The 23,646-nt window shown below is 49.0% G+C and overlaps 1 protein-coding gene across 1 annotated transcript in view; it reads left to right on the top strand.

Annotated features, from left to right (window-relative positions):
• The first annotated feature begins 4,513 nt into the window (after nucleotides 1-4,513).
• HYDIN (HYDIN axonemal central pair apparatus protein) overlaps nucleotides 4,514-23,646 on the top strand; it is a 105,112-nt gene continuing 85,979 nt past the window's right edge. The window contains exons 1-7 of the mRNA XM_019619791.2: nucleotides 4,514-4,663; nucleotides 6,306-6,437; nucleotides 7,355-7,480; nucleotides 8,509-8,628; nucleotides 11,273-11,407; nucleotides 16,641-16,840; nucleotides 22,193-22,317. Coding sequence (XP_019475336.1) covers nucleotides 6,318-6,437; nucleotides 7,355-7,480; nucleotides 8,509-8,628; nucleotides 11,273-11,407; nucleotides 16,641-16,840; nucleotides 22,193-22,317 — 826 coding nt within the window. The 5' untranslated portion in view covers nucleotides 4,514-4,663; nucleotides 6,306-6,317. The remainder of the gene's footprint in view (nucleotides 4,664-6,305; nucleotides 6,438-7,354; nucleotides 7,481-8,508; nucleotides 8,629-11,272; nucleotides 11,408-16,640; nucleotides 16,841-22,192; nucleotides 22,318-23,646) is intronic.

Raw genomic sequence — 23,646 nt, 5'->3', positions numbered from 1 at the left:
AGCACCCATGGCTTGAAATGAGGAATTCAAGCAAAATTTGGCGAGCTCTGAGCTTGCTCAAGCCCTGTGTTTGACCCTGCGCAAGCACATGGAGCAAAGGCACTGGGGTGAAATGCATCTGTTAGAGTGGACTGCAGGGATATGGAGCTCAGAACCACCTGGAGCTCCTCGGTGATGACATCTGGGGTCCTTTGGGTTCAGTGAAGAGTTGGCAGCTGTGAGGCTGTGCTTATGAGAGGGGGCTGTGTGGTAACTGTGGAACATCCCCAGCTGGAGGGGACCTGCATGGACCATCCAGTCCGACCCCTGGCTGTGTGTAGACCGCCCAAAATTCAAACCTGTGTGCTGTCCAAAGCTGGTGCTTTTATACTTGGCCCTGATGATAAAGCTGGGAGAAATGCTTTGTGTTCTGCCATGTGTTTCCCAAACTGCTGCTCTGCCTTAGGATAAGCACAGGGATGCTCTATGTTCGGGAGAAGTTCCCCTGCATGCTTGCTGTGCTCACGGTCTTTTTTTCCTTGAGCCTTTGCTATTTGAGAAAGACAGTCTCTCCATGGCACTGTCTGTGCCTTTATTTTGTTATGAATAAAGTAGGAATAAAGGGGGAAGTGCATCTGGGTTGTTGAGCGGTGGGATGCCACTGCCCAGCCACATCCCGTGGCCACCTCCTCCCTGGCAGCTCCCCAGGGCAGTGACGTGGCCCCAGCTGGGCGGTCCTGTTGCTTTGGGAACAAGAATGGCAACAGCCCGGCAGTGCTGAGTTTGGGACTGAAGTGTGAGTGCATCCATGGGGTGAGGAGAGTGGTCCTGGGGGGGCTTGTGAGGGCACTGCAGTGAGGTGGTGATAGTTGCGTCCCCTCCTTTGCCGTAGAGAGGGGTGCTGGGTGAAATAGAGGGCAGTTTTCAGTGCTGGGGGGGTGAGGGGACACGGATCTATGAGGGGAGGTTAACCCTGTGTGGCAACACAGATCAGTGCTTGGAGGGTCCCTCCATCAAGAGGTGCTTGGGAATAATCCACAATGGGAAGGTTGATGATGGAAAGTGCAGCAGTTGGGGAGCAGATAGGTGGAGGTGGCTGCAAAACTGTCCTCTCCTGGTGCTGTGCATCCGTAGGTGGCTTCCCAAGAGGCAGTTCCTGTGTGTGCCTAGGGAAAACACAAGGCTTGGCTTCACCGTGCACCCAGGAGGGTGTGGATGACAGAATCATTAAGGTTGGAAAAGACCACGAAGATCCCCAAGTCCAACTGTGCCCACTGACCGTGTTCCTCGGTGCCCCATCTCTGTGGTTGTTGCACACCTCCAGGCTGTTTCCTTTGAGCAGCAGCCTCTGTCCCTTGTCCAAGGACAGAAATCACTGAAGCCAAGGATTTGGCCCAAAGCTCAATCCAGCCAAGGTGGGGTCAGGGGGAGTTATTCCTCTGCCTTTAGTTACCAACTCATCTCCAGTTTGGCATCTTTGAGTTGAACTCACACTTCTTTTCTTCCAAAGATGAAAGCAGCCTGGTGAGAGCTGGGTGTGAATATATATACAGCTTTATTTCACGGGAAAGCTGCTGAAGGCAGATCAGGACAGCTGGGAGGCTTGCAGGATTGGAACTTGTGGTGCCACTCAGCAGATGCCTGGTCCTTTGGGGTCACTGGTCAGGGTGCATCCTGCTGCCTGCACTGCAAACTGGAGGTGGTTCAGAAAAGGAGGCTGTGACTTCCAGGAATGCTGGCAGTTTCCCTTTCTGCTTGGGCATGCATGGGAGAGGCTGCTGGGAAGGGCAAACAGCACTGTAAGTGCTGGAGGAAGGAGCTGCAGTCGTAATATATGGAGCCAAAGAGCCTCTAGAAGACCTTGGAGAAGAATTTGGGCCACCTAATGGCCAGCTGAGAGCTGAAGTTTAGTTAAATGGGAGGCATAATATCAGCCTGCTATTAATTATCTCAGCTGTGGTAGAGCTTTTGTGATAAATTGCAGGGTGACAGCACCTAAGTGATAAAATATGGAGGGAGTGGAATGTAAAGGTGGTGGTGAGGCTTCTTGGGTAGTGTGACTTGATTTAGAAAGCACTCAGCCACATAGCAGTGGGCTGGAGGTTGGTCCTGGAAGCTCTGCTTCTCCTTTCTTGGCTTTCTTGAGGTGCTGTTTATACGGTAATTATGGCTAAGCAGGCGATTTCTAGGCAAGAAATGTGATCTTGCTACTTAAGCCTGAACGGGGCAAGATGATTTAGACTAACAAAATTGTTCAGTAGCATCCTGATGCGAGGTTTTAACGGATCTCCTGTCTTGCTCTTCCAGCAAAGCATAATAGAAAGGCCAATTATCCAATTACTCCAGAGAGATGCTTTGTCTTTGCAGAAGGAAGGAGAAAGAAGATTTACAGCGTGTACACCAAAGGAGAATTCAGCCACAGATGGGTCTGTGCTACAAGAAGAGCTGGGTTCCACATACTGCAGTGCGGAGTGTGCTGATGAGCAGGGAAGGGCAATCAGCTGGTGGGGGACCAGCTCCCAGCCTGCAGTCACAGCACGTGCAGACAGGGAGCTGCCTTCATCCCAACCCCTCTCTTTTTTCCTTAATGTCTAAAGAAATGTGGTATTTATTTCTTCTCATTTGGTTTGACTTCACACGCTGTATGCGAGCACGCAGCCCTGCCTTCTGCCTACAGATCTATGGGGTTAGGTTGGCTGTGTGACCCCAGCCTGGGTTATGAGCCAAGCACTCACTGAGTCAGAGGCTGATATATGCCTTTTATTGACCACTCATGCAGCTCATCTGGGAGCAGGGAGATGCTCTGCAGACCTTTCTTGCAAAGACTCACTACAAAAGCTGTGAGCCCACATCGTGCAACAAACCCTTTTGCTTTCCTGGTCTGATGATCCTGGTCTTTGCTAGTGAGGGAACAGGCATCCAAGCTGAAAGTTGCTTTGGTCTCCTGAATCCAGAGCTCAGATCCTCCATACTTTTAATGAGGGTGGTTCTTTCATTCCTTCTCTTTTCACTCTGTGGCCATTTCAGTGACACGTTTGCCACTGCCCAAAACTTGAGAGTAAAGAACCCATGCAAGGCAGGGCTGTGTAGCAGCTGCTGGTGTAAATCAAGCTCTTATCCAGCAGTACTGAGGAATTCAGCTTCCTGGTGCAGCAGGATGCTTTGGTCTGGAAGCAGGAAAAATAGGTGGTGAGTTCAATAGCAGGAGCAAAAGCAGTGTGGGGCTGGGTCACTGAGGTCAGTGACAGCTGGTGGAGCATGAAGGCTGGCTCCAGGTGTGCCAACTGCCTGCAAAAGGCAGGAATCACATCTGTGCTGGGCAGGGGAGGCTCTAACATTGCTTTGGGAGCTGCTGGGAAGGAGCATGAGGTGCTTGTGGGTGCATCTCCAGCCAGGTGTAAGAGGTTGATGGCTTCCACTGTGACATCTCTTAAGTTCTGCCTCCTGAGATGAAGCCATAAGCACGGATGGTGCTCCCCCTGGCCTTACAGCACATCTGTTGGTGCCTTGAGCACGTGAAGCTGTCACATCTGGGGCTCCTTTGCCCCGGCTCTTGGGTTCCTGCTTGGGTTTGTGGCTGGGCATCAGTTGAGAGATGTTCTGGCATGAAATTCTGCACTTGTTTCTAAGGCTGAGATCTCCTCCCAAGTACTGAATGTTGGCTTTCAAGCCCAGAGCTCCTTGTTCCGTCCCAAACAGATGTGATGATTTGGTTCAGCTGGGGCTGAATGCCTCACAAAAAGCTCCCTGGAGCTGAGATCCTCCTGTAAGATGGGTGGCTTTGGCTGGTGCACCTACGAGTGCCATTAATTGGAACAAGCTCACCAGAGAGGAATTCAGCAGCTGCAGCAGCAGAGGACAGCCCCAAGGCACGGCCAGTGCTGCAGCAACGAGGTACTCTGCCTTGTGCTTGGAGACAGACTCTGGGCAGACAAAACAGAAATTAAACCCTGGCTTTGTAAGCCAGCGTGGAAACTTTGCTTGTCCTCTTAAAGAAATGATTACCTTGTCTGTGGCATCTGAATTCATTTATCTGCTGTTCCAGCAATGTTAACAAATGCTACTCGAAGGCGTGCTTTCTGACACTGCCACAATCATTCACTGCAGAGTGAGATGTTTAAGAAATAGATGGGCTGTGGTGATTTGCGAGGGCTGTAATTTTTCATTTGGGTGGCATTGCAAACCACGCAGCCCAAGTCACCCCATTGGGACACTGAGAAAGTCCAAGGCAAAAGGCAGTCTCTGCACCAACCTGGAGCTGAAGCAGTCCCAAAGCCACAAATGCTGGAGCCCACATCTGTGTTTGTGATGTGGGTGAAGGTGAAACCCCAAATTCTTGGCTGGGTCAGTGTGCCTCCTTTGGCATATTACTCCTAGGTTGCTGAGTTTTGTTGCTATATGTCCTCATCCCTCATGATGTTTTCTGCTTTGGGGAGCCAGTGCAGCTCCCACAAGGAGGACTGGGCTGTAACAGAGGGCTGTGGGGAGGGCACCCAGGCAGCCCAACGTCCAAGTCCTGTCAGTTGCCCTCCAGGTTCCGTTGGGCTCCATCTCATCCCAACGGCTCCCTGCCCTTCTCCTATCCCCCTGGCTCGTCCAGAGCCACTGGGGCTGCTTGTGCAGCAGGACTGGGTGCTGCACAAAAGTGAATCCTGCCAGAGGAGCACTGATTACCTGCCCTAAGGTAGGGTCTGACCGTGGGGTGGGGGTGAGGAGGCCTGTTGGCTGGAGGGCTGACAGCTGTGTGATGCTCAGCAGGAGTGCACTGAGCTCGGAGCACGTGTGGGGGAGATGGAAGGGTGTCAGGGAGTTATGAAGTTGCTGCGCAGCTTACAGTGGTGGCAGAGACTTCTGGCTTGGCTGTGGGTTAAAAGAAGCCTTGGGGGAGAGTGAAGGCTGTGTGTCCTTGGTGACCTTCAGTTTAGCTTTTTTTGCTCTGGTACATGGGCTTTTGGGGGATATGTTAGGATCTTCCATCAAAACCTGCTCAGAGTTCTGGACTGATGCTCAGCTCAGGGGGCATCTGTACTCAACCCAAAACCGAGGTGCCAGGAGCCAGAGGCATCACCCATTAATAGCCCTTGGGTGCAACAGACCTGGAGCACAGAAGGATTGCAATCCTCACGTTTCTGGCTGCTTGCAGCCCCCACTACGCCTCCGTGGGGCCATGGATTCTTTTTGTCCAGTGGGGCTGGCTTCTTTCTGCTTGTCCCCTCCTCATGCTGGAGCTCAGCAAGGCCCTGGGCTGTGGCTGTGCCCTGCTGGAGGTGGGGGGTAATGGGATGGGGGATGGAAATAGACATCGTGGGTATGATGAACAGGATTAATTTCGGGCAAAGTTAAATTGCAGCTAGAAAATTGTAACAAATAATCCAGTTATTCTCAAGACCCGGTAATAAAGCACAGAAATCCAGATTAATGTTGTATCATCCCCATTACATTTCTCTTGAAAAAATAGTTATTTCCAGCTTGAAATCTGTCCCTTGCTGTAGCATGTCCTTGTGCCTGCAGGACTGGGCTGTGCTCCCTCGTTTCTCCCATAAAAGCAGAGGGAAACAGCCACCACGTATGCCTGTCTGTGCCTTTTGGGTTGAGGGTTGTCCTTTATTTCTGTGCTTGTCCTTTCCTAGAGCTGCATGAGGAGTCTGCTACCACAAATGCATACAGCACTGCTTGGGGAGTGAAGGAATGAAGCGATGAACTTCCTGGGGTTGCTTATGGAGGATTTGTCAGTGGCCCTGCTTTCACATGTTGTGTTTATATTTTAACTCATTGCTCATGTTTTTAAAGGGTTTCATGCTCTTACTGCTGTTACAGCCTCGGTGATGCCTGTAGGGAGCTTTGAGTTTGGTTGTTAATAAAGGGAAATTAAGGCCCTTGTTCTCCACGGAGAGATGCTCTTGAGCACCAGGGTAATTTCATGCCTGGAAGGAATCATATTTGTTGGGTAGTTTTTGTAGCTTAAACCAACCAAATTAGCCTTGAGAAATGATAACTCCCCATCAGAGTATTGAACTCAATGCTCTGTTCGTTAGAAGGCTCCCAGCACAAAGGGTAGAAACTTGGCTGGCAAGGCAGGAAAGTGGCGTGCTGTTATTGATGCTCAGGGCATCATGATCCCAGGGGCTTTGAGGTTGTTGGTAACACTCTGAGCACAAAGTTGTAGCTGGCACTGCTGTATTGCTTCCTCCTTTGCATGGGCATGCTCCTGTCCAGGCATCCAGCTACGGCCTGGATGCAAATCCTGATATGTCAGTGCTGGCACTGAGACCTTACAGTCTGACTTCTCTTCTGGATTTTAAAAGTCCCATTGCTGCTTCTTGCAGGCCGGCTGAGACATGGCTACCAACAAGCTCCACCAGTCCGTGGAATCCTCCAAAAGCCCCGATGGGTTCCAGAAAGGAGTGGTGGCACCTTATAACCCAAAGCTGGTCACTGAGGTGGAGGAGACTGTAACAGTAAGTACCAACTGTGGCCGCGTGGGAGCTGTTAAGGTGGGAAACATCCATCCTCCATGTCCCTGAGTCCATCGTCCATGTCCCCTCCTTGCTGCCATGCTTCTCTGTTGGAGGTGGCTGTTGCAGTGCTTGAGGACAGGCTGTGTGTTGATTCAGGGAAAGTCCAGGCTCTTGTCTGTGTGCACTGGAGCTGAGCTGAGCCTATGAGGTATTGCACAAAGACAGCTGGAGCTCCAGCACGTGCTCCTTGCTGTGTCCCCATGGTGTGAGGCAGGGACACCTCCAGCCACAGGCTGTGATGTTACCTGTGACTGCTGAGCTGCAAACTGCAAACTCTCTCTTCCTCATCCCCAAATGTCCCCTCTGCCGACCAGAGCTGACCCAGTGCTGAGCCCTCTGTTGAGGAGACATCAGTGCAGACCTCTGCATAGGGTCTGTGAGGCCAGCCTGCAGAAAACAAGCAGGTAGAACAAGGTAAATGAGGACTCGGACCCTGAACCTGGTCCTGGCATGGTGCTGCTCTCCTGCGAGTCGCCCAGCACTGACATCTCTGCATGCAAACACATTGTGTGGAGCTGGGGACTTGAGACAGAGCTCCTCCCTGCTCTCCTCAAAGGTCACTGGCTCCACGCAGCAAAGCTAAAGAGGAAACAAATGCCCAAATAGCAGAAATCCCCAAACATGTCACTTTGAATCACGGAGGAGAGGCTAATGGGACAGAGCTGCTCTGTTGGAGCCTGTGTATTCCGCTCTATATAATTAATTTACTGGTGATGAATATTTCAGCAGGTAACTTATGGGACTCCAGGACTGTCCTAGTGGCTGCAGTCATAAATGATTCATCAGTGGGGCTTGAACAAGAAAAGCCTTTCAGGAGGAAGGCCTTTCTGCAGCCCTGGCTGTGTTTTGCCTTGCAGCTGACTCCTTCTGCCTTCCTGAAGGAGATGTCCCTCACCACGGAGCAGAGGTTGGCCAGCACCCACAGCACACGACGGCCCCGCATTGTGCAGCTCCTGGACATGAGTGACACCTCCCATCAAAAGGTACCATTGTCCTGCCCTTTTCCTTGCTGTTTAATGTGGCATTAAAGCACGTGTGTCAGGCTTGCCCCCAGCTTCTCTCAGTAGCAGGGTGAGAAGGTCTTGCTGCCCTCTGGAAGCGCTGATGGTGCTGGAGTTCCTCGTGCCGAGGGAAAGGCAAAATGTTTTTGCATCGCTGGGTTGTTTTTAATGCTGAAGCCAATAGAAGTAAACTGCTGAAATCAGTGCTGCAGCTTAGCTACTCTTGCTAAAGCACAGAATGGGGGAAGGATGGAGCAAGAAACAAGCTGCCCTCTTCCATCCTTGCCCCCTAACAGGGATTAGGGCCACAGCTTCATTGCTGGTGGCAGCGTGGGCCCTTGAAGGCTGGGTGCCCTATGTCAATGACTCAAGCTTGATTAACAGAAAGTATTTTATTAATGCTTTGGGTTGAGACACCTATAGGGTGCCGGATTTGCCAGCTGCGTGGTCCTGCTAGGTACCCACAGCTGGCAGAGTGAGCAGATGTGCTTCATTCTGGAGGATTGCTCAGCGTGTGACACGAGGTGGGTTGCTGGGCCAGAGACCTGTAACGGGTTGGTGCAGAGTTGCCCTGCACAGCACAGGAGTTGGGGGCATGTTGGATGAGTGCCCAGAGTGTGAAATAAATCATCCTTTCACATAAAGCTCATGGGAGACAAAGATGCCAGGTCCAGTCTTGCTCAAGTTGTCCAGTAACGCTTGACAAGAGGTGAACTTTACCACCATCCAGCACTCAACCCACTTGCCTTTGTCTTACTGCATTGCTTTCTTTTTGGCCTTCCCTCCTTTGGCACTATTCTATGTTTGCTGGTTTCTGTGCTCCACGTCCAGATGAGATACCTGGGGACCTGTGGGACTCAATCTCCGTCTCGGAGCAAAGCTCATCCCAAGAGTTGGTCTTGGAGCCCTACACAAACTCTTGGGCTTCAGCTCTTCCCTGAGTGCTCTGATGAATTCTCTAGGACTGCATGACCACACTGGCTCCTCTCACTGCTGTCTCATATCTCCAGTTCTCCTCAGTTGACCTGGATCAGACCTTGTTCCAGCCTTTCCCATCCGAGGTGGTGTTCCAGAGCTACGTCCCCTGTGAGGTCTACGAGGTACCCCTGGTTCTGAGGAACAACGACAGGGTAAGTGCTGGGCTGTGTGTCTTTAACACTGCTGGGAGAGTGCTGTAGTGGACGTGAAATGCAGTGTGCCATATCCAGAACAAAGTGTCTTACATTCTTCCTCTCACAAAGACGTGGAGATGTTCCTGTGATATTAGAGTTTTTATCACTAGTTTTGACCATGCATGGGTGGGTTTTAACCCAAAGGAGCTTTTTGAGACAACATCCTTCCTCTTGAAAGCTCTGGACAGAGGGGCATGTTGAGGGCTGCACAGTTCTTATCTTCTTTGATTGTGCTTCACCTCCAGAGTTGCATTTTTTAGGTTACTGCGAAGCTTAATTTGGTTCTGCTCAGGCTTTTCTAAGATAATGTGGCTTTCTGCTTTCCCTTTGGAGAACCACAGCACACCCAGAGTAATGGGCTTTTGAAGGTCCCTGCCTTTACTTGAAATAATCTTCTGAGCGTTTTGAGATTTGTCAAGAAAGTTGAGAAGGGAAAAGTTGAAAAATGTCAGCAATTTTACTTCCAGTTTAAAGAGGAAAATTGAGACCTTTTCAGTTTCAGCAGGGGAAACGTTTGCTCAGATGAGGCATGTGCCAAGTGTGAGCTGGTGGGAGCAGACAGGAGGGAGGAAAGGAGCTGAGCTGGGAAGTGCTCTGGGGAGAGCATCGTGCGTGCAGGGATTTCTCTTGGCACATAGAAATAAACATACTGGTAGCTGAGGAAGGTCAGAAAAAAAAAGATGTGATAAAAGATACAGCTCTGGCACAGAGGCATGTAGAATCATGGAATCATTAAGGTTAGAAAAGACTCTCAGATTGCCAAGTCAAACCCCGACCTACTCTACCACGTCCCTCAGTGCCATATCCCCATGGTTCTTGACCACCTCCAGGGATGGTGACTCCCCACCTCCCTGGCAGCTGTGCCACTGCTTCACTGCTCTTTCCAAGAAGAAATTGTTCCTAATATCCAGCCTTCCCTGGCCCATCTTGGGGCCATTCCCTCTCATCATATACGAGCAGTGGGATGTATGCACAGGGGGGAGGAAAGTGGATGTGTGGAGCCCTCTCCAGTTCTACCTGCTGGATATACACAGGTAAACAAAAAGCTCTTGGAGGGTGTAGTAGGTGGAGGAGCAGCAAGAAGGAGCCAATTACATCCTGAGACAACAGCTTGGAAATGGAAGAGCCTTTGGCAGGATGGATGCCTTGTACTGTGTCAGCTATTCCTAGGGAGCTCTGTTGTTTTCCTTGTCTAGCATTTAACTTGGGAATATTGGAAAGAGGCAGCAGGAGCACCCAAGGAATAACATTTGTGCAGTCTGCATGGACCCTTTACCATAAAAATTTCCTTTTCTGTTTAAGAGTTGCCTCAGTTTCTCTCCTGCTATAGCTTCATTTCCATCAAGTCTTTTGGTTTCAGCTGCTCCGTTACCCATGTGGCACTCCATAGTGTTTGTCTTTGCCAGGTGCCAGCCAACAGGCAAGCAGTTCATTTGCTCTATTCATGCTTTCTCAAGTGGAAAAGAACATCTGCATCAACATCTCTGCTGTTCCCAGTAAAAAATAATAAACTTGTACAGCTGCACCCTGGGATTTGTATGCCCAACAAGGGGGAGACAACGTGTGAATTGTTAACTTTTTTTTCCAAAATGAATTAGTTTTTGAAGGTAGTAAGACCTCAGCTATTGGACAACACTGATGTAAAAGTAAGATCAGTTCTGAGGAAAATCCTTGGCGTATTTTAGTGTATGGAGATAATAATCCCAAGAGGGGTTGTTATATTCTAATTTAGTTGGCTTTTGGTTGTGTGTGTTCTCATAAAGCTTTCTCCCAGTTTCCCAGATCCCTCTGAATCATACTGACTTATATTGCACAGTAGCTTGAGGTTGTCTGCTCCATAAAATCCCATGAAGTATATTGCAGATAGAGGCTCTGTGATGATTCAGACACAGAAGGGCTTTGATATACATACTGCTCACGTCTCTTGTGAAGTTGCTTTTCTGCCTTCAGGCTGCTCCTGTCTCCCCTCTGAGGTGTCACAGGTGGCTTTTGCTGAAGGTGCTCATCTTCAAGGGGACTCAGCAACCAAAGCATCTGTGTGCACTGGGTAGGTTTGTTGATTGGTGAAGCTGCCTGTTGGCTGAAGTGGCCTGTTGGAGGCTTTGAGATGAAACTTGGAACTCTGGTATCTGTGCAGCTGGATACACCTGCTCACTTGTCTGGGGCTGAGACTGGCTTTTAATGACCAACCCACACACCGAGTCAGTGCTGGTTACATATCTTAAGGCAGAAAATGTCTTTGATGCCCATAATTGGTACGCACAGCCCACAGCCTAGGGGGTTTCTAGGCAAGGGTAGTGCAGCTCTCCATCATTTTGGCAAGTTGGCTGCTCTCATCTTCTAGACCAGTTTTCCCCCATGCTCCCTTGCTTCTTCACAACTCTTTTTAACAGCTCTCAGCCACATCTCTTTTCTTCTGTGGTTGTCTCTGTCTTCCTACGTTCTGCGCTTTGTACTCCTAGTGTATCAGCTGTGTGTACCTCTGGGGCTAAAATTGCTTTGCAAAGGCAGTTGGGGAAGGATGTGAGCTGCACAGGATCATATCTTTGCAACCTAGGTAGAAATAGAGAAAAAATCCAATACCTTCATGTCTTTCCTGCAGGTTCCTCGGCTGGTGAAGGTCGTCTTGGAGAGCTCGCCTTACTTCAAGCTGATCAGTCCTGGTGACGTGTGCCGTAAGGTTGCACCTGGCATGCCTTCCACTTTCCGCATCCTTTTCACCCCTGAGGAGAACAAGGTGAGACCTTGGGAGGTCACAGGAGGTTGACGTCTTTGGTTGGCATCAAATTCCAGTTCCTGAAGCCTGAGGTGTGGCTTTTGGGGAACAGCACTGATTTCAGTGGGGTTGGGTAACTCTTCAACCAGGGTAAGATTGTGCCCTCATAGGCCGAAAGCTCTTATTTCAGACTTGATTCTTCACACATTTCTTAAAATCATCCGTCATAGAGGCACGTAGAATCACAGAATCATTAAGGTTGGAAAGGACATCTAAGATCCCCAAGTCCAACCCCAGCCCACCCCCCCGTGCCCACTGACCATATCAGTGTCATATCTCTACGATTCTTGAATACCTCCAGTGGTGGTGACCTCACACCTATCTGGACAGCTGTGCCAGTCTCTCACCACTCTTTTGGAGAAGAAATTGTTCCTAATATCCAACCTGGATGTTTAATGTAATGTCTTTTGGGTTCAGGGGTGGGGAAACTCCACTTTTTGTGGTGGGGAGGCCTCCCGGGGGAGATGCACACAAGAGTAGGAAAGCAAAGAAAATGGCAGGGGAGAATGTTGATAAGTAATCTTTTTCTTCTTAGAGAAGGCTTTAATTAATATGGAAAATACTACAGAAATAAATAGATCCAAAAAGAGCTTCTCTCTCTCATCTGGCAGCCACTTCCCTGCCTCACCCAGGGCTGGAGTGAAGATGATGCTCATTCATCCCTTCTGTTACCCTGCTTTGCAGCTGTGCCATCCCCAGGGATGCTTGGCCACAGTCCAGCTGTGAGCCTGGGTGGGAGGAAGCTCTGCGTGTGGCTGAGCCAGCCTGGCACAGGCTGTAGACATTCCTCACCCAGCAGGAGGTTGGAGTGATGCGAAGGACAAGGCATATGTAGGAATAAATGGGCAGGTTCCATCTGCCCTGTTCTTCCATGCAGAGATGTCCCAAACTTGTGATCTTGGCGTGACTGTGTCCTTGTGCATGGAGCTCCCATTCCATGCCACCACGTGCATTTCTGCACCAGGACAGAAGTCTCTTTGGGTGTTGCTGCCTTCTTTTCTTCGCTTGATTCTGATTTAACGTAGCACTTTGTCCCTTTCTCAAACAGCAGATAGAGAAAACTAAAGAGGAAATGCCCTGTGGTCCCTAGCTCCACATGCCTGGGGAATAATCTGTTCCTTTGGAGTGTCTGAGAAATCATTTAACATCATTAATATTTAGGGTAAAAATTAGGTTGGCCTGGGGCAGTTTTCCAAACTACCCAAGAACTTAATCTATGATTTAGGCTTTGTGAAGTACGCCGGTGACTTTAAAATGTGATTTATCTGTACTAATTATTGAGCGTCCATTTTTGGGAGGTGGAAGAAGAAAACTGGTGCCCATGGAAGGCAGAGCACCACTCTTCAAACTTAGAGAGACAGCAGGGCAATATGGGGACATCACCAGAAGCAGAGGGAGAACTGAGAGAGCACGAAGGACCGATGCTTTAGGAATGCGTCAGTAATGTGGTCAGGAGATCTTCCCCCTGGATGTGGCCCTACTGGAGAAGGGTGGCACTTGGTACTTCAACTGTGCACCTCTGCTGCCTCTTGAATGCTCCGTGACCCCGTGGATGATGCGGAGAATTGGGATGTGGGCACCAACACCTCCGACTGTAGGACTTAGGGTTTCCTCGCTTTGGCTCTCACTGCTAATTCATGGGAGTGAAGCACGGAGCTGGGCTGTGCTGAGCCCTAAATAAGAGGAGCACACAAGTGGTTTGTGGCCAAAATGCCACGTGTCTCCTGAGCCCTTTCTGGAAAATGAGCAGCTCCTTGCTGCCTCGCAGCCATCTGGTAGTGTGCCACATGGCTGGGCTGTCACAGCCAGCGCGCAGCCGACACGTCTTGTGTATTGGCACCCATGTTGTAAATACAAATGGGTAATTCTTCTGTTGGGCAACATTTCCAATTAGTTACTCTCGCTGCCTCTGATTTCTGTGTCTGCATTCTGGCTCCACAACGTGTCCTGCCATTATGGGCTGCGCAGCAAACAAGCAGTGGGCAGGGATATGCATCGTGTCCTTCAGCTTTCTTATAGATTATCTGAGAAGAAGGAGGTGAGAAGTGCCCAGAAACATAGCACAGCTTAATCTGTTTTGGTTTTTTTCCTTGTTCTTTTTGCTGTAGCAATACAATGTTTGCAGGCAACGTGAGTTCAGTCTGAGGTTTGCAAAATTCATTTCTGATGCTCAGCGGAGACTGCACTAATGCTCATTGATAATATGAAATATGACAGGATGTTGAGTTATTGTGTTACTGGAATTAACTTCCTGAAAATTCAGGCCAGCCCTGCTAGGGCTGTTCTGCTATTCCAAGTGCACTTCTGAGCAGACTTGTAGGGTGGGGAGCGGGGACGGAAGATTGAGGCAGTGAACCTGGGACAAAAGGATAAAAGGAAGCATCCTGTGAGCTGGTGGCTGGGGAAAGGGAATCCATCTTCCTGTGGTGTTGTCATCACCCTCCAGCCTTCATTTAATGGCCCTTATGGTACCGTGGTTCCAGCAGGGAGCTTCCCTTATAGACTTCCCATACGACCCCACCCCGCAGGACCTCTTGGCTCTCCAGTTGTCTGCAGCAAGGAATTCAGCAACGTGTTTACCAGTTATGCAGCTCAGCTGACACCTGAATTTGCTGGTTTATTGGGCAGTTAATTACTGTCATGCTGACATCAACTTTAATGTGAGCGTGAGTTTGCAGAGAGCCTGGAATGACAACTCTGATGTGAGCAGTTGCTTTAATTTCAGTGGGCACTAATGTAAATGCCAGCAGTCATATTTTGAAGGCTGGATCTTGTAACTTATTGCTTGTCTGAGGTGAGTAAGGGAAAAGGCAGCATTGTGTGGTGACTTCTGTTTTCCCTGAAACAGAGGAGTCATATGAAAGATGAAGTCATTTTTGTGAAAATCTGTAGCCTAAAGCTAGCTCTAAACAACCTTTAAAGCATATAAGTGATGCAAACCCCCCTCTCTCAGGCATGCTTGCTTAGGAAACTGCTTTCAAACGGTCTGCTGGGGGTTTGCAGTTGCACAGGTTGGTTTTGGTGATACCCCTGGACCGTAACTGAGTGCATAGCTGAGCTGCTGTCCTGGCAACACAACAGAGGATTGCAGCCGTCATCTCCCTGTCTTTGCAGTAGACCCTGTGCTGTGTGTGCAGCCCCAGTGCTTGTGCACGGTGCCCTGTGCTTGCTTTTGGAATTAATACCTGCACTGGCTGAAATCCCTTAGCTGCTGATCCGCTCCTTCCTTCACAGTGACGACTTGAAGATGAGTTCCTGTTATTTCCCTCCAGTAGCTCCAGTTGCTGAAGTTTCTTTCCTCCTTATCCTGCAGCTGATCTGAACTCCCCCCCGTCCTCCTCTGTCTACCTGGCATCTGCAGGGCAGAGATAAGGAAAGATGTGGTGCCAAGGCTTAACGAGGCGTGAGGCTTTCAGCCGGATTCACAATGCCCACGTTACAGTAGGGTGGCCAAAACAACAACGCCAAGAAGTAAATGCCTTTTTTCATTTCCTGATGTGGTTTCTGATGATCAGAGTGGTCCGGAACATGAAATACCCATATAACAGGTGCTTTGAATTTACAGGAGCTGCCCTTCTCTTTTATTTTAGAGGACTTGGGCTGCGAGATTGAGAACCAAATTGCTAATTCAGAAAGACTCTGCCGAAGATGAAACTCTCTTGAAACACGATATTAGGCACTGCTGCAGCTCCCTTCCTGGTGTTTTACCTTCTAAAGATGAGAAACCAAAACCCTCCTGCGGTTTCCTACGCGAATTTGAGACGCATCTAGAAAACAAGACCTTTCTTTATTCCTTTTTATGTCTCGGATGCGATGGCATCTGTTACTGCAACCCTAACCGCAGTGGAGCAGGTGGTGAGCGTGTGCTGGGACAGCGGGGGCTGCTGGGGCCAGATCCCAGCTCAGTCCTGGGCCTCTGTGCCCTGTCAGGCTCAGGGCAGGCAAGGGAGCCTGGGCACAAAAGGGTTTGAATGGGTTCTGGCTAAAGCAGCTTGATGCTACAGCAGTTTTGTTTTATTGTGTCCTTGGAGCAGCAAGGAAATGGTTTCAAGGGAGTTCAAAGGGAAAAGGACTGCAACAGCAAGAGAGAGACATGAGGCAAGGCTTTTATTGACCTGGCCATAACGTGTGGCTGGTTGCAGTGGGGCAAGGCAGTGCCTCCAGCCCTGCTGCTGCCCTGCCGTGCACGTGGAAATCCGTCAGTTCGTCCCTATGGTGATGTGGTTGGATTCTCCTTCCCATTGCTGAATGGCAGGCAGCTGGCAGGGGGACTCAGGCTTCTGGCTGAGCTAAAGGCTTGAGGTGCTGGCTGTCATAGAAATGGATGTTGACACTGCCACAGGTAAGCACGCCAACAGGGCACCGAGGCATTTATTCCGGAGGAGATACACAAGAGATGTAATTAGGGCATCAGCCACACCAGAATATGCAGCAGAGAGGAAGCAGAGCTGTCTTTGCATCCTCCGAAGCTGGGAGGAGATGTGAAGTGAGACAGAGATCAGGCACAAAGAGAACTTTATGAGGCTGGAATAGACTGCAGATGTGTTCCTGGAGGTGGATAGGAGTTGTTGGTGCTAAAAGTGCTGTCATTGTTCTCAGGGGCAGTTTGGGTATAGGGCTGAGCCGTGTTTGGGGTGGGAAGATGGACAAGGTGGACATTCAAGGGGGTGTCCCCAGCTTTGTCATTGGTGACACTGTTAGGGTGGTGATGGGGAACAAACACCCCACTCACCAACCTGCCACTGACGTAGGTGTTGTGTCCTGTTTGTTATGTCTGGCTGTTAACTGTGTGTGTTGGCCAGGTCCTTTAGGAGATTACCTGAGCAGCCCTTGCCAAGCCGTGTGTAACTGGGTTACCTGCTGTGCTTTGGAGCTCAGAGCAGGTTCTTGTTCATGCTCTCATCCCTCCTGTGAAATCACTGCACTGGTTGTTCAGAACCCGGTTATCAGGTAACTTTGTCCTCCTGTGGCTCCAACGCATGAAGCTGGCTGTCAGCTCGCAGGGAAAGCAGGTGAAGCAGTGGAGCTGCTTCCTCTTGGCGAGCTAACAAGCCTCTACCAGTCATTCTACTGGAATTAAAAGTCATGAAATACAAGGTACTGCTGAATTATTGAATGAACGCATAGCAAACAGTGGCTTGCCTTCTGCAATGGCACTGAATGCGTTCCTGATGATCCCACTTCCTTCCCACAGGACTACTTCCACCAGCTCACCTGCATCACAGAGAGAGAGAAGTTTGTGGTGCCCATCCGAGCCATAGGAGCCCGAGCTATCCTGGACTTCCCCGACCAGCTCAACTTCTCAGTCTGCCCAGTCAAGCACAGCACCCAGAGAACTCTGCTGGTTCGCAACGTTGGCAACCGTGAGGCTCATTACCACATCAGCACCCGCAGGTAAAGGCTGCCAGGCTGTGCCTTCGAGGTGCTGCAGCCCTGAGGACAGCACTATGTGGCTGGGGAGCTTTTGGTTTGGTCTGACCCCCACGACCCAATGTTAGGTGGAATGAGCTCTAAAGTGGAGTTGAGCAGACTCTGACTTCAAACCAATGGTGATGGATGCCAGTGGGGGCAGGAGGGGCCTCAGTTAGCTCATGCATGGGATGGAGCCCAAGAGGAGCTCCCGGAAAGCCAGGCGAGCAGAGATCTGGGATTTCCTTCTCCCCCTCTGCTGCCTTCCTAAGGATGGACCAGGAAGTAGAATGGGAAAGAGCACGACATCCTTCGAGGGGGAAGGGGATGCTTCCTACCAAAAACCCCCTTTGCTGAAGCCTTGCAACAGGGGAAGAAAAGACAGAAATAGATGGACAGAGAAGTCAGTAAACAACTGAGTGAGTTCAAGGGTTGTGCTCTGCATTGAAGGAAGGCAGCCTTTGCATTGTGGAAAATGTGTAGGCAGGAACTTGTAAGTCACTACGGTTTTCCTCTGGGATTTCTAGGTCAAGCTGTCAGAATCTAAATAGAGACTGACTAGGTGTTTAGCATTTTTCAATACTCTTAGCAACTATTCTATCAACTGATACAGCATATATTGAGTTCTGCTTGCTATGGATATTAAAAGTTGAAGTTTGGCAATCAAACCCTTCAGTCCCAATTTGCCATAAAGAAATGGGAAATGTTAGAAAAGCTTTATCTCAAACTGCGCAAAAAAAGCAGAGCTCTGGGTAACTGGATTGTGTGCAAAGATCAAAAGCTGATATGATTTCTCTTGCCCGTTGAGGGCATCTGTCATCTCTTCCATTTCATTACAAACTTTTGAAAACCGGCTCCAAATTTCAAGCAGATGATTTGAATCTTTGAATACAGGCAGCATTTTATTCTAATTAAGAGTGGCACTCCCTTTCCTTCGGATTCCTTCTTCGCTGCTCAGAAGTTCCTGTGTTCCTGCCTTCTTTTTTTTGCTTTTGTTCAGTGAAATGTCACAAAGAATTCTTTAGTGGGGACCTCTAAAAAAGGCTGAGTTCTTCTAATGCCTGTCTGTCCCCCTCGTGCCATGGCATATATGCACAGATGAGTGGGAAACACGAGAAATACGGGGAGCGTGTGAGATGGAACTGGGATGATTTAGAATTGCCAGACAGCATGATGAGAATTTAGGCTGGAAGGAACCTCTTGGAGATCATCAAACAAACACCCTGCTTGGAAGAAGACCAGCTTCATAGTTTGATCAGGTTTGCAAGTAGCACGAAGGGCCTTTTTCTGTAGAGCTTCGAATGTCTTCAACACTAAAGGTTCCCTCACTTCCGTAGCCTCTCATGCCCATGTGCTGGGCATGGTTAGCAGGAAAGTAATGGGCTCTGGGCTGACACACCGAGGAGATGTGAGCCAGAGCTGCTCTGCAGGCTAATAGATCGTTAGCTGACAATTGTCTTTGAACAAATATATTTACACAGCCTTTCACAGAAGCCTTTCTCCTGCTAATGTTGGGGGATTAATTTCCCTGTTAGAGAGGGTAGAACAAAGGCTGCATCGTTATTAGAGAAGATTTAGTTGAATGTGTTGCTAGTTCTTCTGAATAACTTCCATAACAGCACGATGATTAATTATCATCGCAGCGCGTTTAGAATTGTGCCAGGAGCTTTGGAAATGAATGACTTATGTTCCCTGTCCTGGAGAGCTCAGTGTAAATATAAGATGCAGTAATCAAGAGTTATGCCATAGGTGCTCTGGGAGAGGAGTGCCAGCCTTACTGGCTTAAATTCGGGGCAATTTCAGTCTGTTCTTATTTGGAGGAGAATTTAAGCTGCTCAAGTTGAACGTGTTTAATTTTTACTGAATAAAGGAAGTTAATTCAGCTGCTCCCTGCTCAGAGGTCTCTCTTTCCATGGCATCTATCAGACTACACGGGCACATTTGGGCAACTGGTGAGCAAAGCACTCCCTTTGAGCTGTCTGGCATTGTCTTGCCTGTGTTCTTGCAAAGCTTGATAATAAATAACAACACTGTAAGCTTAGAAAGTTTCTCAGCCTCTCTTCATGGTTAAGGCACAATAATGGGTTTCTTCTCTGGTATTTAGGAATATAAATGTTATTCCACTACATTTAAGTTGAAAAAGGTGTTTGGAAGCAGATCATTGGCCATGCATATACACATGCATGTATATCATGGGCTATGAAGAACATGAGAAGATGTGAACATGGAGGACAGAAGCAGTGAAAGAGCAGAAAGATGGAGCTGTGAGCTGCTGATCCTGCACAGGACTTCTCAGCACTGAGAAATTGTCGTCCTCTTGAGCCTTGGATGCTTCCAAGATCCAACAGACCAGCTTGCTGGAACAGCTGCTTTGGCTGCTGTACTATTACTAAAATGAATATGTGCTGAGATGAGCTGAGCTTTGTGTTTTTCCTGCAAAGGGTCTTAATGGACAAGTGAGGCAATTCAACCACCTGTAGATTTGACTGTTGTCTTTGGAGCAGCAGCCAGATTTTAATGCAATCAAACAGAAGGCTGAAAACTATTTTTTTTTCCCCACATCAAATTGCTCTTAAAATGCAGATTAAGGCACCAAGTAGGCTAAAGAGGAAACTTGTTTGGTTGTAGGAGGGGAGAGTGCCATGGGACTTGAAGTTGGAGCTCCTTGCACACTGCCTGACTGTAGGAGAAAAGGGGACGTGGAAACCTGAGGCGTGCGATTGACAGCTTTTCTCTAGCATCAGTCTCTTTCCAAAGGGCAGTAATAGATGAGATCTGGGTGGGTACCGTTGAGAAGACCTCTTCCAAATTGGTGTGGCTGAATAATGTGTGAGCTGAGGATCTGGCTGTGCTTGCAAGGCACCGTTGGGACATTACAGAGCAGGACCTGCAGAAGTTTTGATGTCGTACACCAAAGCAAACATCCAAACGGGCATCCTTTTAAAAAGGATGTCAGAAGAAAGCCAGCTATTAAAAAAGAAACCACAAAGCTTATCTTCTAAAAGATTTCCCGTCTTTTGGGAGGGTGGTGATTCATTAGAAGGGCAGATCTAGCAGGACCAGAATTATCTTTAAAGAACAGCTCACAATTAAATGACAATTAATGGATGAAAGGCCAAGGTTTAGGCTGCCAGCTTCCGTTCTTGGCAGTGGCTTTCACTTGGCTATTACAGTGCATCAGGGATGTCTCTTACCATTTCTTATCTGGGGGCTGCAGAGAACAGCTTAGCTGCCTTGACCGAAGTTTGGGGGAACTAAGTTTAGCTGTGGGGCTTTTGCATCTTTGTGTCCTGACGTAGTGAGGGGTGGTGGGAGGGCTTGGGGTAGGATGTGGAAGGTGCAGGGTTGCTCCATCCCAGCCAGTGCTGGAGAGGAGTGGGGAGATAGAGCAGGAGGTGGTACTGAGGTGTGGGGAATCCCCTTCATTAGCAGATCTTCTGAGCTGGAAGGGAAGAGTTTTCCTTTGCTACTCTGGAGGTCACACCCAAGCACCAGCTCTGTCCCAGGCAGCCTGGAGATGTTCGGGACCCATGGAGATGTGGCACTGAGGGACTTGGCATGGTGGGGGTGGGCTGGGGTTGGATTTGGGGATCTGAGAGGTCCTTTTCAGCCTTAACGATCCTATGATTGTATGACTTCTCAGCAATGCTGGTAACTGAATCCCTTCCCTAGCAGGCAGCTGCCATGAACAGGGCTTGAGGAGCTGGTCCCTGTGCTTTGGTGGAAGGAACAAACTGTGTCCTTGAGGAACCTTTTGGGGTGACTGGGAAGATCTTACTGGAGACATGAGAGCCTTCTGCTTAGCTGCAATGGGGTCAGCTCTGTCCTGGGAAGAGGCTGAGGTCTCCTGTCAGTGTGCGGATGCTATGGGCTCACTGCTGCTCCTGCTAGAGCCAGCAGCAATGCTCCAAGCATAATGGGAACAGGTCAGACCATTAATTGCTGCTATATCTCATTAATGAGCAGAAACTCCAGTAATTTTATCAGCTGTTGCTACTCAGATGAACAAAGTTCAGCTTGTGCATGTCTCCAGTTCTCATTATTTTTGTGTGCACTGCATTTCTCTAATCATGGTTAAAGCTCTGCAGAGCAAATTTTGGAGGTGATAATTTGTTGACCAGCAAAGTGCTGAACACAAAACTTCTGTCTTTCGAGTGGGGCTGTGCAAGAACCGTGAAGCCAAGTTGCCACACTTCATCTGGCTTCTCCCTTAGAGTGAAGGTAGAGTTCTACAGCTGGCAGCCAAGGGCTGTTTGCCTGGTGACACACCACAGTTTGGTAAACCCAAAGTGTACCAACATGTTTTAATAATTATTTTCAGCTCGTTGTATGGAATTTGAGCATTGGCAAAGGCTGCTCAGAGAGCTGGGAAAGTCACCATCCCTGGAGGTGGCCAAGAACCATGGAGATGGAGCACTGAGGGATGTGGTCAGTGGGCATGGTGGGGGTGGGTTGGTTCAGACTTGGTGATCCAAGAGGTTTTTTCCAACCTTAATGACTCTGTGGTTCTTTGAGTTTGTCTGGTGGGTCCAAGCAAACGGTTACCGAGCTTGGATTACAACCCAGAGTCACAGACTACATCAAACTTGTGAATACATGATACTGTTAAACCCCCACTGATATGCTCCTGTTCCTGATGCTTGATGGAATCCTTCAGGCTTAGAATGGCACGATCCTTTTGCTGCTGTCTTGTTTCTGTGGCTTCATTCTAATCTATGTTTGTGCACATACTTTTTCTGGTTGTTCCTTTTCTTAGAGCAGCTTTCATTGAGTGGCTGATATAACGTGCCCTTCCTTGGGTTAAAACAGGTTACTTTCAAAGTAAAAAGGCTGAATTCTGCAAATTAATGCATAATTATTCTCTGGTCTTCTAGGAAGACTTATTCCTCTGTCTGATTCTAGGCTGTAATCTCCTTGGAACAGGCCTTGCTTTGACATTTGCCTCTCTTGAGGTGAGGTTTGAAGGTGGCTGGGTAAGATAGACTTGAGGAAATTGGGGTCAGCTTTGCATGCAAAAAACAGTTTTGGGCTCTGCTGTTCAAAAACAGTTCTCTGATTGAGTTGCTAGCAGTCTGACTCCTGAGATGCTGCAGAGAGGAAGAGCTGGATGCAGAATATGGGGGAGAAGAGGTCACTTTGCACCATGTGGTCTTCTGAGGGCTGAGTCTCTTTAAAAGTGGGGGAAAGGAGCTGTGTCTGATCCTGTGTATTCTGTTCTTACTCTGCAGATGTGTTTTATCTGCTTGGTGAGGTGAAGCAGAATAGCCTTAGACCCTGGAAGGGATCGTTATCTCCAAAGCTACTGTAATATCTCTGATGCCTCTCTTTGCATTGCAGCCCTTTCTCTGTTGATCCTTCCATTGGGACCCTTGGGATTGGTGACACCATGCAAGTAACAGTGGAGTTCCACCCACTGAAGACTGGGGACCACTGCGGGTCCCTGGTGGTTCACTACGACACAGGTGAGTGCTGGGCAACGTGCAGTGCACATCTTCTGCTGCCTTCCAAACAGAATGACATGAGGTTTCCCCTGCAAGCAACTTCTGAACCTTTTTTTCTGAAATATCCAGATTCAGAGAAATCTGAATGTTTCGGTTTTTGGAGATGTTCAAGGTCAGGCTGGATTGGGCTCTGAGTGCTGATGGAGCTGTTGGTGTTCCTGTTCGTTGCAGAGGAGTTGGACTACGGAATCACCAAGGTTGGAAAAGACCTACAAGAGCATCCATTCCAATCGTCCACCTATCACCAACAGTTCTCACTAAATCATGTCCCTCATCACAGTGTCCAAACATTCCTTGAACACCACCACCTCCCTGGGCAGCCAGTTCTACTGCTTGACCACTCTTACAGAGAAGTAGTATTTCCTAACGTCCAGAATCTCCCCTGGCGCAGCTTGAAGCCACTAGATGACCTTTATGAGTCCCTTCCAACTCAAATGATTCTATGATTTCATTCTATGAAGTAATGGCGTGGGCTGAGTCTGTCCTTCTGTGTCCTGTCTCACTGTGTCCCGGTGCATCCCTGGGAGACCATGTCAACGTGCTCCCTATACACCACAGTGGTTCCATCATTCCTTTTCTTCCTAGCAGCTCGCTTCCCTCCCCAGACGGAGTGAAAGACAGCAGGACTTTCATGGTCTGCTCTGAAAACCCTGAGTTTTGTTCTTACAGGGCTGAAGCATGTTGGCCCCAAAGTGGTTGGTTGGTTGACCTGTCCCAGAGTGATGAAGTGTGTGCAGCTGCTTGCTGTGGGGTGGGTGACATCCCAGGGCCACGTGCCACCTACCTGGGGCTGAGCCCATGATCTCCCCTCTTAGCACGGCGCTACAGTTATTTTTAAGTAAACTACAGATCGAGGAGGTGAGCGAAGGAATAATAAAAAGATTATCTGCCTAGCTTGGCAGCATACAAACAAGTAAAATGCTGCAGAGTTGAAGTGAAACTGAAACATTTAATCAGTAATTCCCCAAAGCTGCTCATTGCAGGGGTGGTGCAGAGCTCCAGCCTCACGGTGGGGTGGGCTGATTTGGCCAGCACCACGACCTGCATACAGAAAGCAGCCGTGCTGCTCCTGCAGAGCTGTCACCAGACTTGGTTATGAAACAAGCACTAAGAGCAAAATAGCAGCTTAGGACGCTGGGAGGCACTTTGCTGGCATGGCTGTGTCTGTATTGACTTGCTGGCTTGTGAGTGGCGGTGGTTATCTGTGGGTCAGTTGGTTGATTTGTAGGATTGGGTGCATGCTGTGCAGTTTTTGCAGAGGTTGGGTAATGCTTTTGTTAGAAATTTTTC

This window comes from Meleagris gallopavo, chromosome 13 (genome assembly GCF_000146605.3).
Source record: "Meleagris gallopavo isolate NT-WF06-2002-E0010 breed Aviagen turkey brand Nicholas breeding stock chromosome 13, Turkey_5.1, whole genome shotgun sequence".
NCBI classification, from domain to species: Eukaryota; Metazoa; Chordata; class Aves; order Galliformes; family Phasianidae; genus Meleagris; species Meleagris gallopavo.
The sequence above is the reverse complement of the archived record's forward strand: the minus strand, read 5'-3'. Positions and strand labels throughout refer to the sequence as shown.